Source organism: Canis lupus, chromosome 12 (assembly GCF_011100685.1).
Source record: "Canis lupus familiaris isolate Mischka breed German Shepherd chromosome 12, alternate assembly UU_Cfam_GSD_1.0, whole genome shotgun sequence".
NCBI classification, from domain to species: Eukaryota; Metazoa; Chordata; class Mammalia; order Carnivora; family Canidae; genus Canis; species Canis lupus.
The window spans coordinates 67,253,094-67,269,049 of record NC_049233.1 but is presented as its reverse complement, the minus strand read 5'-3'; the positions used below and the strand labels follow the sequence as shown (position 1 = coordinate 67,269,049).

The 15,956-nt window shown below is 36.8% G+C and overlaps 1 protein-coding gene across 1 annotated transcript in view; it reads right to left on the bottom strand.

Annotated features, from left to right (window-relative positions):
• CDC40 (cell division cycle 40) overlaps positions 1-15,956 on the bottom strand; it is a 52,220-nt gene that overhangs the window by 34,759 nt on the left and 1,505 nt on the right. Inside the window, exon 3 of the mRNA XM_038554927.1 lies at positions 4,394-4,480. Within this exon, the coding sequence (XP_038410855.1) occupies positions 4,394-4,480 (87 nt within the window). The remainder of the gene's footprint in view (positions 1-4,393; positions 4,481-15,956) is intronic.

Here is a 15,956-nt window from a genome sequence, read left to right as displayed (position 1 = left end):
AACAAAACAAAGCATAGGTGTGCCCGGCTGGCTAAATTTCTAAAGCATGTGACTCTTGATCTCAGGGTTTTAAGTTTGGGTCCCATGTTGGGTGCAGAGATTACATAAAAATAAAATGTTAAAAAAATAAAAAACAAAGCATATAAAAAACACACAAAGCTGACTTCCAAATATTCTTTTTAACCTCTGGTAATTAAGTTGAAGAATAAATTTGCATTCAAGGAATTTTTTAAATATATATTCAAATTAATTAGGCATGAGTATTTAACAGTTTTTGGCTAAAACCTTACTGAAGAACATCACAGTCAATTGTAATCTTAATCTCCCATATGAAATACACACATTTAAGTGGTTTTTTTTTTAACACACATTTAAGTGTTAATGAATAATTCAGATCACTGTGTCTCAGGATGTTCCCAAGTGTGCTTACATCTTTCACCTGAGTGAAGTAGTGATTTATTTATACAGTAGGAGAAAAGCATTTTTTTAAAGATTTACTTATGTTTGAGAGACAGAGTCTGTGTGCATGTGTTGGGGGAGTGGCAGAGGGAGAGAATCCCAAACAGACCTCCCCCCACGAGGAGCAGGGAGCCTCAGGCAGGCAGTTCCCACCACCCCTGAGATCAGGAACTGAGTCTAAACCAAGAGTCCAAGGCTCAACCAACTGAGCCACTCAGGGGCCTCCAGAAAAGCATTTTTAATTTGTTAAGACGCTGGTAGATAAATCTAAGAAATCTGTGTGTTGTAAGGCAGGGATTCCCAAAGGTCTTCAGAAGATAGAGTACCTGAGGGTCAATGTTGTAGTAGTAAAACATAACATCACAGTAATTAAGAAAACTTACATTAAAGTAAAAGCTGACAAAAGGAAATCATAATTGTAAGTTTACACACCGAATGCATCCCTTCAGGTTACTGAGCTAATAATCATATTATACTTTGATTGCTGGTGAGTTTTTCATTGATGTTTTCTGTGGTCATCAATGTTTAAACACTTATAAACAGACTTTGAGGTGAAAAGAAACTACTGAATAATTTATTTTTCACAAATTTGGAAAAGATCACCACCATTCAATGCTATTGGCAGAATGTCTTAATCTCGTAACAAGCACAGTTTAAATATGACTAATATAAGGATGCTTTATTAGGGTGGGTTCTATGACCTTAGGCCTCAGTTTCCTCTTCTATAAAATAAAAGAGCTCAACTACGTGATTTCTAAAGTTCATTCCAACATTAATTTTTACAGCAGCTTTATGGCCAGATTTTTAACAGAAAATAGGGGTTTTTTTTTCCTTTTAACTTTGACATTTTTTTTCTATTCCTAAAAGTGCTATTATTTTAAATCTGAAAATCTCCCTAAGGCTTATGGGTTTTACATTAAGTCTAGAAAGGCTAACAAATACATTTTTCTCTAAGTAGATCCAAAAAAGATTGAGTGAAATGAAGAAAATCAGTGGACTAAAACCATGGCTATTATCTCTTCAAGTTCTAGCTATAATTTGAGGAAACTTATCTGGATACTAGGTTAGACCATTTAGGAAAACTCCTTGGCTGAGAGGGAAAAACATATTTTAAAAAACAGTCAATTCATTTACTGAACTAGCAAAGTCAAAGGCATAGAGGGGTGTAACATGGGAACTCCATAATGGTCTGCAAACCGGTCTTCTAGCCACAGAAGAATCCTTAGGAGTGATGTGAACTGACATTTCCAAATATGTTACTTGCTGGAGTATAACCCGAGACTTGGTTTTCTCGCTATAAAATAGGGATTAGAGTATTTAATTCACAGGGTCACTGTGAAGACTAATGGAGATAAAGTACACAAATATATAAATCCCTCAGTATGGTGCCTGGTATGCAGTAATAAATGATAGTTTTATTTCATTAGTTTTTATCCCTGTTCTTTTCCATCATGCAAGCCCTTATCAAGTTAACCTTCCTACAAATTCAGCTTTAATCATGCCACTCTTTATAATAAGGACCTTAAAAATCTATTTATCATTTATTAAATCAAGACCAAACTGCTTACTTTGGCCCCTAGACCCCTGTGCAACACTATACAAACTACCATTCTAGTCCTACCTCCCTATTTTCCCCTGCAGACAACAACCAGAGTATTCCTGTTCTTTGGATCTTTAATGATTTAGCTAATGCTTTTCTCTTCTGCCTGGAATCTTTCCTCATAAAAACCTTCCTAACATTAATGCCAATAATAGTAACATAAATAACAATAAGGGGCTGCTAGTTATTAAATGCTTACTCTGTGCCAGAGAGTTTCCTAAGCACATCATACATTAGGGCATGTATCCATATAACTCAGTAAAGGAGAAATTATCTTAATTTTATTTATGTTGGAAAACTAAGGTAATCCAAGGTTACACTGGAGCTAATAAGTATTGTATTTAACCCCAAATCTCAGGTTCTTAACCTGGATTTTATTGCTTATTTTAAATACTTCTTCCTCCACACAACTTTTTCTTATCTTTACAACCAGATACAATCTCTCCTTTAACTTGAATAGCACTGTAGGCATAGGAAACAGTCTGGTCTCTGTCTTTTTAAAAATAACACTGAGCCGATCATCTCTGGTGAACAGTAGGTTGAGGAGAAGGACTGTATCGTGTTTCTAATAATGAATTCTCAAAATATGGGAACTTGAATTTCATCAAAGTTCCTGGTGACACCTTTCCATACTTTGTTAAATTGTATAGATCCTAGTCATAAAATTCAAAGGTAATACTCTATTATGTAACAGATCATTCATTTGGCAACCAGGAAAAATATTTTCTTCAGTTTTTCTCATGTCTCTTTTCTTAATTTGGTGACAAGCATCAATGTTCCTAACATAAATTTGTATTTTATTTTATTTTATTATTATTTTTTTTAAATTTGTATTTTAAATGTGAGGTTTCCTAACATGAAAAAAAAAAAAAAAAAACAAAAAACCCAGAACACTAAAAAGACTGGTAATCTCACAAAAGAATGATAGGCCTAATGCCCCATCCATATCACCAAAACAATCATCATCTTTTAAATTTCGAAAACTGTAACCATAGCAATATATTAGTTATGTACAAGATCTAAAAATTGGAGAAACAGACTTCATATAATATACACTGACATAAGAATGTCACATACTACACTACTTCCAAATTTTCTCATTTTCTGAATTTAGTGGCCCTGTTTTATTGAAGTAGTTTTCATTTAAAAAATCATGAAGCACATATGTAACATATAACCATTCTGTGCCAGCTAAAATGGTGCCAAGGGATATGAAACAGTCTACAGGTTCAATAGGCTAGAAGGATTTAAGAAAAATAAAATAAAATTTAAAATGTGCTACAGTCTCAAGAATATGAGAATGAGATTTTTGCTTACTGTACACCCAGAGAACTGCTATAGCACTGTCTAGATAATACCACTGACATCATCAGCTGTGCTACATATTTCAACTGCCACATTTTAAGTGATTACAGAAACCTGAGCAGGCAAATTATATAAAACAGCTTTATGACTCTGCTTTATCAAAAAAAAAAAAAAAGGACAATGACTATATGCTAAAAACCAAAAAATTAAAAAGTACTTATTTTCCCACACAGTTGCAATAAAATATGCCTCCTCACCCCCATTTTTAAAGTATTTCTTAAAGATACTCCTACTGAAGGCTTATTTTATTTTATAATGACCATTTTTTGGCATTTCCATTTTTCTCAATCAAGCATTCTTTCCCTTTTTAAAAACAAAATATCTAGGAATTTAATTTTTTCTACAAAAGCTTCCTAAATGGACAATTTTGACTGGTTTTCTTTGCCTTTTTTTCTTCCTCATCTTCTTTATGCTTCCATCACCGTTTATCATCATCATCATCATCACCACCATTACCATCCCCATCACTATCATAAGATGTCTCACCCAGGGCAGGCAATATATACTGTGACTACTACTGAGCAATGAACATGTTAGCATGGCAGTTCTTCCTAGCATTTCACACAGGAGCATTTGTAACCAGATGTTTCATAATGTACTATGCACTGATGATGCTAATAAAACAAATTCTTTCTCCTTTATGGTTAATTTATAATACTCCCTTAACAATACTGAGGAAGATGTTAACTGCATTCACATCTAAGAATCAGATATTTAAAAATTTCCTTTTTCAAAAGACGTAGTTCCATTCTATCAGATGTTGTACATTGGTAGATGTAGAAGTACATTTTCTTTTCCATTTATTTAAAAATTGAGATATAATTGACATATAATAGGACCTATTTTTTGGAAGTTTCAATAGTACACTCTTGTGAGAAAAAACTGAAAAACTCACCAACTGTTTATCTACCTATGTATAATTCAAACGTTTTAGCAAAAGACAGAATCTTAAACATGATGTTTTCTCACCTCAGGAGCAAACATGGTCTCATAGGTAGGATTATACTGAACCTCTTTGACAGCAGGGTCAAGGTGCACTCCAGTCTCCAAATCTTCCTAAAAGAAAACCAAATGAACATTAAAGATCCGACAAGTAATACCAATTTTATGATTATGATGCTAGTGTCATATAATTAACAATTCTAATACTCAAAGACTAATAAAGTAATGTGTGTAAGTATAAAGGTTAGAAAGCATAACAATTTTTTTTCCTTTCAAAATACTGACTTTATCCCATCTGAACAAATTAAAAATCTCTAAATAAGCTAATAAGCTACTCAAAGCTTTAAATTAGGAGCCCAAGTCTTCTTTCTTATGAATTCAAAAGACTTAACCTCTGGTTCCAAATTCAGAACAACTCCTTTATTCAGCAAGACTTATTAGACATATACCAAGACAGCACATGGTTTAGGGCTACAGAAATGGCAGGGCCCTAAAATCTTACACTCTATGCCAATATTTCAATCTTTCAAAATTCATCCCCAGTTTAATGAACATAAAAATCTCATGGACATGAGATTCCTGGTCCACTGGAGAATTCCTGGTGATCTCTACTTTGTGTAATCACACCACACTCTAGCCTGACCTCTCCTCTGAACTCTAAAGACTTGTGTATCTAACCCTTAACTCAGTATCTTTTCTCCCAGGATGCCTAACAGATCTCTTAAGCTTGATATATCCCAAAGAGAACTTCTGGTCTCCTCTTCCCCAATGACTTCTTCCAGATTTACATTTGCTCAGGTAGAAACTCCCTGAGTTATTCTTGATTCCTCTTTTTTTTTTTTTTTTAAGATTTTATCTATTTATTCATGAGAAACACACACACACACACAGAGAGAGAGAGAGAGAGAGAGAGAGAGAGAGAGAGAGAGGCAGAGACACAGAGGGAGAAGCAGGCTCCCTGTGGGTAGCCTGATGCAGGACTTGATCCCCAGACCCTCAGATCACACCCTGAGCTGAAGGCAGATGCTCAACCACTGGGTCACCCAGGGGTCCCTGATTCCTCTTTCTTTCACATTGTATCTCATTCCAATCAGCAAATCCTCTACCTTCTATATACATCCAGAGTTCAACCACTTCTCAAGTTCTCTTTCACAGTTATCTCACAGTCCAGTTTACCAACTCACACCTGGATTACTGTAATAGCCTCTTAAATGGGCTCCCTGCTTCTACCCTTCTCCACCTGCAGCCTCATTCCACGCAGAAAGCTGTGTGATTTAAAAAAAATATTAGATTATTTTTATTCCTACTCTAAACCCTCAGGTAATACAGGGCATTTTTATCTTCCTGTATTGTCCTGCCTGAGAACTTACATATTAAAAACATGTTATTTGTACATGTTTAATTTACATGTGAAACAGGCTCTAGGTACTTTACCTTTAATTAGGGCACTCAAGCTATATTTTGAAAGTTTTAAGGAAGTTACAGATCATCTATGAATTATATTTCAGTAACAAAGAATGACTGAATTGCTATTACAAAATGAGGATGTCTGAATCTAAGTGGTTGAGAATAATCCTCCCCTTCTGAGATCTCCGAATGATCTGCCCTCCCCTCCCCAAACCTGTCCCCATGAACTTCTGTCTTCATCTGTCCTGCGCTGGTGCTCATCAACTCCAGCCTCACGGGCTCACTTGCTATTCCTAGAATTCATCAAAGGCCAATTCTGCCTCGGGGTCTCTGCACATACTATTCTCTTTTCCGGGAATGTTCTTTCCCTAGATATCCATGTGATTGTTCTCTTTTGTCAGGTTTCTGCTCAATTTTTCTACTTTCCTCTTATTACTTTATTTTTCTCCATTATATTTATCATCATCTGACACAGGTATTTATTGTCTATCACCCCTTACTAAAGTATAAGCTACACAGGTCAGATTTCACATGCACAAATGTATCCTCGACCCGTAGAATTATCCCTATCATATCACTATCTTTATTCTGTTGGCCTTTTGCTGACATAAGATACATTTGTCAACACAATACAAAACAATATTCAAAGTAACATCGAAAAATTTCTTTAAAAGGTGAGATATCACGAAGTTGACTGTGATGTCGCAGAAGCAGCAATGCTACTGGCAAATGAAGATTTGGTAAACTTAGCACAACTAATGACCAAAGACTAGAAAATAACAACAAAAAAATAATACTACAGGCACACAATTACTGTTCCAAAATTTTTACCACTTTTAAAGTTACCCTCACCCAAAGCAGGTAACTTAATTTCTCTGCTTCTCAAAGACAGGGTTCCTCAAGTATGATTCCCTTAAACTTCCATCCTTTCTGATTTCAAAATGGTCCTATCTTTACCTTATCTTCTCTTTCTCATGACTTCAATCTCCACCACAAATTTTTACCTGTAACCATGACCATACTCCTGGCCTCTGGACTCACATATCTAAGTGCCTACTGAACTACATTATATGGATGTTCCAACAGCATTGAACACTTTGCTATATCTTATCCCATGATTCCACTTTTACTCACTAACAAACACAGCACCAAGTCTTCTTGATTGTATCTCTGAAACATTTCTCCGGCATCCTTACTTCTGTCTTTCTCCACATCTTTGTCCCTACTATCCTAGTACAGATTTCATTATATTTTGCCTCATCTATTAGAATACCTCCTTATCTGGTAATACACTCCCATTTTGCCTCATTAGACAAATTACTCATTTTTAAAAATATCAAGCACTTTCATCCTTGCTGTGTGTTAGCCATGTTACTGTCTTTGTTCTTTATGCATTTCCCTTTATTATCTGATAATATGTCATCTTATAATTTTCTCTTGTACCTTCCCTTCTCTTGGCTCAGGAGAACTGCTTTTCTATAGTCCTAAGGAACGTTTTACGTAATTCTTTATAGCAACTGTGATTTTATATTATTTGTTGCACATGACTTTTACTAACATTACAACCTTACTGCCTAAAGAATGCAGGGTATTCAGTGCATGTTCAATAAGTATTTGTTAAATTGAAGAAGAAAAAGTCAAATCAACTGAGAAATTAAAGAGGATGAAGGTTGACTAAAGATCATTAAATCTGGCAATACCGTCACAAAAAAACTTTGCCAGAGCAATTTTGTTAGTGGCGTAGATGATAGAAAAGCAGTCCCAGAAGGCAAGGGTATAACTAAGGATTCAGAAAAAAGAATATAGCAATAATTTTTACTCTCTCAAGACATTCGGCAATAAAGAAAAGAAGAGATGGGGTGCTATACTGAAGGATTTTCGAGGTAAAATTAAATTAATTTTTCCCTCCTTAAGAAAAGACTAACCCAAGTTTTAATCATTTATTAAGCTACAGGATAGGCGTGAGTAGGAAGAAACATAGGAAAAAGAATGAGGGGAAAATCAATGGTATGATTACCCTGGAAGAGGTAGGGAAGGAAAGAGGCCAGGACACAGTTGGAAAATTATCTTCTGAGAAGAGGAGAGCCCTCTTTGACATGAAGCGGAGAGGACCGACAAGGATAGGTGATGGTGACAGATGTTTGGAGCCGGTGGGAGATGTTAGAACTCATAACTGATCTTATTTTCTTGTGCAGTTGGGGGCACAGGCCTCTTCACAAAGCAAGTATGGTAACTTAAAATTCATTTATACATTCAACAAATATTGATTGGGTGTCTACAATGTGCCAGGCATTGTTCTAGGTCCATAGAAACAGACAAAGCTCCCTGTCCTTATAGAGCTTATATTCTAGTGGGACAGACAGACAATAAAGCAATATAGTAAGTGAATTATATAGTTTGCTAAAATAGGGTAAGTGCTATGAAAAAAAAAGTGTTTAATGACTTTAGCGTTGTCTCACCTTCTCTCATATAATTCCTATAGCATTTCTATGAAATAAGTACTAGCAAAATTAAGTCACCGCAAGATGCTAATAGAATAAATGAGAACAAATTTCAAGTAACCACAAGGAAAAATGTTAAAGACAGCCAATTAGCAGCAAACAAAAAAATCACCAGCAGATTATCAGTCAGGGTCTCTTAGCTGCAAGGAGCTGAGATCCTCACAGACCAATTAAACACTATTGAGTCCTTTCAGGTATGGAATCCTTTCTCTTAAAGAGTTGTCAAGAAGGGTAGAGAATCAGTTGGGGGAAATAGGCATAAATAAGGGTGAGTATACAGATGGAATCACATTTGAAAATCAATCATATCATAGAACCAGTCCACTGAGGACAAGACTTCGACATTACTAAAATCATTATTCAACCACTGTTGCTGCCACTGGACGCTGCTGTTGAGACTACTGGCCCGAGAAACTAGATGCTGGTCACCACTGCCACTTCACATATTCTCCTTCTTTGCTTCTTTGAGGATTAACTTTATTTATTTATTTATTTATTTTTTTTTTTAAATTTATTTATTTTAAAGATTTTTTTTTATTTGACAGAGAGTGAGAGTGAGGACATGAGCCGGGGGGAGCTGCAGAGGGACAGGGAGTGGGAGATGCAGGCTCTCCGTGAGCAGAGAGCCTGATGTGGGGCTCATCCCAGGCCTGAGCCGAAGGCAGATGCTTAACTGACTGAGGCACCCAGGTGCCCCTGTGGATTAACTTTAGGTTAGAATTTAGGTGAATGAGTTTGTCAGCTCAGCCTCAGGTTTGGTCCTGAGCCTTAGCTGAAAGGGAGGTGAGAGAACAAGAATCTGGGCTTTTGGCCTCTAAGGTTGGGGGCAGCAAGGGCTGCTCCTCACATTAAGAAATACCCTTAGGGAGGGGACTCAGATGCTGGATCATCTAAAATATGTTACATATACAGGTGACCCTTGACTAACCACAGGTTTGAATTTAGATGCAGATTTTTTTCAATAAATATGGTACAGTAGTATAAACGTATTTTCTCTTTTTTTTTTTTTTTTTTAAAGATTTTATTTATTTATTCATGATAGTCACAGAGAGAGAGAGAGAGGCAGAGACACAGGCAGAGGGAGAAGCAGGCTCCATGCACCGGGAGCCCGATGTGGGATTCGATCCCGGGTCTCCAGGATCGCGCCCTAGGCCAAAGGCAGGCGCCAAACCACTGCGCCACCCAGGGATCCCAAACGTATTTTCTCTTATGATTTTCTTAATATTTTCTTTTCTCTAGCTTCCTTCATTGTAAGAATACGTTATAAAATACACATGACGGAGTATTTTTTAATTGACTATGTTATCAGTAAGGCTTCCGTCATCACCAGTAGGCTATTAGCAGTTAGGTTTTCGGGTAGTCAAAAGTGATACTTGGATTTTCAACTGCACAGTGGAGGGGAGGGGTTGGTATCCCTAATCGATTCATCCTTGTTCAAGGGTGAACTGTTTATTACCCTAGAATGCACACTAAAATCTTCATTGATAAGAGATAGCATCTAATGTTGAATAGCAAAATTCAGTACCATAAAATTAAAAGGTCATATACAAATGGCTTCCACTGCATGAAAACTAAATTAAATGTGTTTCTCAATATTTAATTCCAGTATACACTGCTTAAAATAACAAGGCTTAGCCACATTCCTACCTCCCCAGTGGATTTCATAGAATACAGTTGCTAAAATCACTTTATGTTTTACCAGATCTTTCCAATTACAGGTATTTTAAATTTGAATTATTTTGAATAGAGTATCATGAGATACAAAGTTTTAAAGCAAAGTACAATATAAAAAGAATTACTCTTATATACACAATAGTGACAGCTAATAAAAAATATAAATAGGTCCCAGTCTCTGGCTCCTGCTAAAATTATAGAACAGATCCAACAACCCTCCAGAAAATGAAGAGTTTTTAATTATAAATTTAATTAGAAAATCTTGGACAATACCACAACCTTGTTTTAATACCCATGGAGTTCAATAATAATTAAGCATGCAATTGAAATTACCACAGAATTACAGAAGACTTCTATTCAGTTTTAATTATCCATAAAAATTAAAGTGTAGTGAGTGCAGGGTATCCTATGGGTCACATAAGTTTGAATAGGTTATCTTCTGTTGATTCAAAGTAATTCGAGAATAAAATGAAATAATATTTACTTTGGAGTCCTTTTCACATTTTCTACCCTTGTACAAATAAGAAAATAGATGGGAAAGCACTTTGTAAACTATAAGGCAGAAAACAACTATTAATCATTATTATGAACTATTTACCAATTTATAGTTTTTTTTTCCCCAGAAAGTAGAAATGACTAGACTTTCTAAGATGGAAGATTGATGAGGTAAGAGAAGTTCACATAAAGATATCCTTTGAGTTTGGCCCTTAACAAATGTGATCTATTTGAAGTTCATTAAGTAGGAGAAAGATTGCCCAAAAAGAAGAAATTTTTTTAAATGCTCAAAATTAGAGGCAGAATTTTCATTTTACTCAAGTCGGCTATGTTAAGGCAGGGACCGCACTGGGGAAAAGTAACACAGTCACGGACTAAAATGAGAGAAAGCCAGGTCTGCTTTCAAAATTGATGTTAAATTTTAACATCAATTAACAAGCAACTCTTGCAACCCAGTGGGCTTTTGCCAAATTTGACAGTGTTGCATTAAAATACATTTTTAACCGGAAAACAATTGTTGTCATACATCAGTGAACACAAGTATCTGGAGTTCTAGCAGAAGAGAAGTGAGAACAGGACTAAAATAATACGGGAAGAGATAGGAAAAAAAATTCCCAGAAACACCAAAGATCCACTCTCCAAACCAATCAATTCCCAATTAAAGACACTCCGCAAATTCTGAGCAGGAGAAACAAAGAGAAATCCACATCTGGGTACCCCATAATGAATACACAGACTGAAACTACACTCCAAATAAAAGGGGGCACAGGGTAAGGGTCTTAAAAGCAGTTTGAAGAAAAAAAGCAAAAAGCTACATGGACAACTGACTTGCTATCAGTGACACTGAAAATCAGAAAATAGAATATTTTAAATATGCTGAGAGGAAAGAATTGCCAGCTAAGTAAACTAAATCTGGTGAAAAGATCCTTTAAAAAAGACGGTTAAATAAAAACATTTAAGAAACCAACTAAGGGGGAACCTGTGTGGCTTGGTCAGTTGAGCAGCCAACTCTTGATTTCTGCTCAGGTCAAGTTCTCAGGGTCATGGGATCCAGGCTTATGTGGGGCTCTGTGCTCACTGGGGAGTATGCTGGAGATTCTTTCCTTTTGCACCCCCCCACCCCCACAGTCCACATATGCACTCTTTCTCTTAAATACATAAATAAATCTTAAAAAAAAAAAAAAGACAAACTAAAACTGCAAGCAGTTGCCACCAGTTAACTTTCACAAGAGGACATGAAGTATACAGAGTAGGGAGAAAGAAAGCAACCTCCTGCATATGAGATGCAAGAATCAGCTTAGTGCACCGACATCTTCTTAGGTTTAAATATATATAAAAATAAGAGACAATAATAGCTAAAGTAGGGGTAGGGAAATGTCAATAAAATTGAAGTGTTCTAAGATTTTTGCACTGTTCAGTAAGAGGCAAAGGTGCTAATTAACTCAGATGTTTTAATTTCTACAGTTAACTACTCAAAGAGCAGAAACTGAGTGCCTAATTTACAAATGAGTACAGGAAAAGAATGGAATGATAAAAAAAAAAATCAATCTAAAAGCATGGATGCCTAGCATACTAACTTTCTGTCTGCCTTCTTTTCCATTACTTGTATTTAAGACTACACTTAAAAAGAATTTTTTGCTATGGCTGCATCTCACATGTTCTGTTATTATTTTCCTTATTGTTCAGTTCAAAATATTTTTCCATTATCATTATTTTTTACTTTGGCCCATGGTTATTGAGGGACAATTTCATAATTTTCAAATACAGTAATTTCATTAGTTATTTGTTTAATGCATGGTGGTCAGAGAATGTGGTAATATGATTTAAAGTTTATTGAAACTTATTTTATGGCCCAGTGTAGGCGTTGGCAAACTAGTTTGTAGGCAAAATCTAGCCTACGGTCTGTTTTTGTACCAATAAACTAAAAATGGTATTTAAAGGCTTGTTTAAAAAAGAAAATATGACAAACACTGTATATGGCCAGCACGGCCTAGAGTCTTTACTATTTGGCCTTTTACTGAAGTTTACCAGTTCCCGGCGTAGAATATGGTCAGCTTTTAAAAATGTTTTATTAGTGCTTGAAAACAATATACTGCATTGAGTGCAAGTTCTTTACACAGTTTGTTAATTTTGTTGTTCAAATTTACCGTTTCATTATTGGTATTTTTTGCTTGTTCTACCAATTTTTGAGAGGTATATTAAAATCTCCAGCTGTGATGGTAGATTTGTCAATCTTTCATTGTATGTAGTTCTATCAACTTTTACTTAAATATCTTCAGCTTAGATTATTAGGTGCATATGAATTTAAAACTGCCGTACCACTTTCTGAATTGAGCCCTTCTATCATTAACGAAGTCTACTCTATGGATCTTAATACAACCAGTGCTACTTTTTTTTGCTTAGTATTTGTCAAATGTATTCTCTTTCCATATTCTTACTTTTGATCTTTCTGGAAAATTTAGCAAGCATGGCAAGAAAAGAAATGAAAGAAATACAGATTCAAAGAAAGAAAAAAATACTATCATACTTGCAGCTGATTTAACTATGTTAAATAGTTAACAGTTATAGCACATGTAACTGACAAAGGATATCATCTAGAATATACAAAGATCTCCTATGAATCCGAAAGAAAACCACCCAATAGTCACTTCAAATAGAAAAAAAAAAAAAAAATCAAATCACCAATAACATATATGAAAAGATGTTCGATCTCATTAGTGTTCAGGGAAATAGGTTAAAAACACTGCCTAAGTTTATACTCTTGTTAAAATGCTTGCTGTTACAATACAATTAGTCAAATAAGGTTTTGTTTGTTTTATTTGCATATAAACAAAGTAGCGATAATTAACATCCCTAACTCTCTTATCACAGAATTATCTGGGTGGCGAGGGGGGTTGGGGGAATGCTTTAGCCTCAGCTCTGTGCTCTGCTTTTAACAGACCTCTGGTACCTTATGCAGCCTCTCTTCCTGGATTACTTTACTTAAAACTTGAGGTGACTGAACAAAATGAGTTCTAGAGACATTCCCTCGCCCCCACCCAATGTACACTGATTCTTAATGTATGTGCTTTTTCAAGACTTTCTTTTGCATTTACTCTTTCATTCATTCTCTCACCAAACACCTTTCCCTCGATCTTGTATACTAGGCATAGGAGACATGAAAATAAATAGACACAACCATCTCTGGTCTCCAGGGTCTCACAATATTTCAGGGTAAAGAAAAAGTTAATAAGTCACAGCAAGTCAATGCAGTGAGGGCTATAACGGAGGTACAAAGGAGGGCGCCTGGACAGAGAAGGAAGTGTGTGCAGTGAGATGGAAGGACAGTAGAATTTGGGGCAGGGAGTAGCATGAAGTATGAGGAAAGGGATTTCCAGGCAGAGAGACAAGTATGGCCAAAAATCTTGAGAGCTTAAAAGGAAAATAAGGCTTTTGGGGCTTTGTAGAGCATTCAGCAGGCCTCATGTTACATAAGGATCTGAGAAATTATCCAGTAGTAACACAATGCCTTTGGGCAGCGAAGTGGTAGGATGCTGGAATTTACAAAGATTACACTGTGAAGGGAGGAATGGTATATGGATGGAACTAGGAAACAAGAAAGGAGTAGAAAGACCAGTTAGAAGGTTATTATAATGGTCTTGCAGAGAAATGAGAATCTGAAATAAAATAATTGACAAATACCATTGTGTCACAATGAGAGGACCCACTACCCAAAAGCAGGGGTTGAGAGAGAAAGACAAGAATGACTCCTGGGAGAAGTAATGAAGACATGAAGTAAGCCTGTATCAGTGGAAATGCAGAGGAAGAAATTAATTTGAGAGAAATTAACGAAGCAGAAACGTTAGAACCAGCTAAAGACTAGCTTCAAGGCTGAGGCAGGAGGAAAAGGAAGGCCCTTCTATTTTGGCTTGGACTAATAAGTGAGTTGTGGATCATTAACCAAAATGGGAAAAATAAGCGAGGTGGATTTTTTTTTTTGGGGGGGGGAGGGGGGGGGGGAGTATGGATTTTTCAGCACATTGGATTGCAGGTGCCTGAGAACCACCTGGAGAGAGAAGTTTAATAGTTCTGGAGCCAGCAAGGGATTTAGAGTGGGGAATAATAAGGATGATGGTGTGTCTGACAGTGTTATGAGTGCTTAATGTGCTTTACAATAGGTCTGTCCATGAGATGGGTCCTAGCGTCATCCCCACTTTCCAGAGGGGAGAAGCCTTTGGGACAGAACACTTAGGTAGCTCATGCGAGGTCACCGTTTGGGTGAAAGCCAGAACAGTATTTGAATCCTGACGGTCTGGATTCCAGAGGCTCTGTGCACCACTTCAGAGGGTTCACCTGTGAGGTGACACCTTCAGACTGAAGCTGAAGGCCTGAGAGAGCGGGAGAGATGAAGGGGGTGGGGGTGGACTAAGGGCAGGGTCCCAGGAAACACACATGGGAACACAGAAGAACAGGGTATGGGACGACTGACGATGGCCCTACAGAAGCCACAGGGAGAGAAAGTTCTAAGAATAGTGTCACTTGAGGCAGATACTCAAGTCAGATGGCAAAACCTGACAAGTTCTCACCATTTCTTAGGGAGAGGAAGTAGCTTCCTAAGAGGCTGGAGCTAGGTTGTGCTTGGTTGAGGAGACAATGAGATGAAGGGACAGCTCCAAAAAAGCCAAGCTGTGAAAAGAATGACGCCTTTCAGACGTGGCTAGAGTGACACAAGTTTGGGGACTTTGTCATAAAGATAGGAGGATCCTAAGCATTCTTTCCTACCATTCTATAAATGAAAAAAGCAATATTCATAAAAACTTGCAAAAGTCTCAAAAGTTATAACAGTAGACTTGGGAACATCTTTTTTTTTTTTTTTTTTAATTGAAGTCTAATCAGATACAACGTCATATTAGTTTCAGGTACATGACACGTCGAGGTGACGATTCTTTTTTTTTTTTTTTGTAAACAAATCCAAAATGGTTTAATGTCATATAAGACGATTCCATAGGAAACATCTGAAGTCCAAAGTCATTCTTGTACGCTGCCTCCCATCACCACATGTTGAGCTTCCGGTCACCCCCACTTAGCTCTCCTGGGCCTGTACCAGCTGGTGGATGCTTTCCTCTGGTTCTAGACACACCAGCCCTTCCTCAGATCTTCAGACACACTAGGCTCTTTGGCCATGTCAAGGCTCTGCTGTCTCCTTTGGCAACTCTTGCCTTACCTTGCACATGTCTGGCTTCTCCTCCTTCTTCTCAAAGCTGCCTTCTCCGGAAAAGACTTTTCCCCGGCCCATCTATGGAAGCCACGCTCCTAACCTTATTCCCTCTCACAGAACTCTTTTATTTTTTTTATTATTATTTTTTTTCCTTCAGGGGGCTCAATCCAATCTGTAATCACTTTATTTGCTCACGTGTTAAAGGCTGCCTCTTCCACTATGCATCGAGATGGCAAAGGTGCCTGGCTCACTGGCCTCTGTGTCTTCAGCCCCTGGAAGAGTCCCTGGCAAATAACATGTCTCCAGCAAACAATTA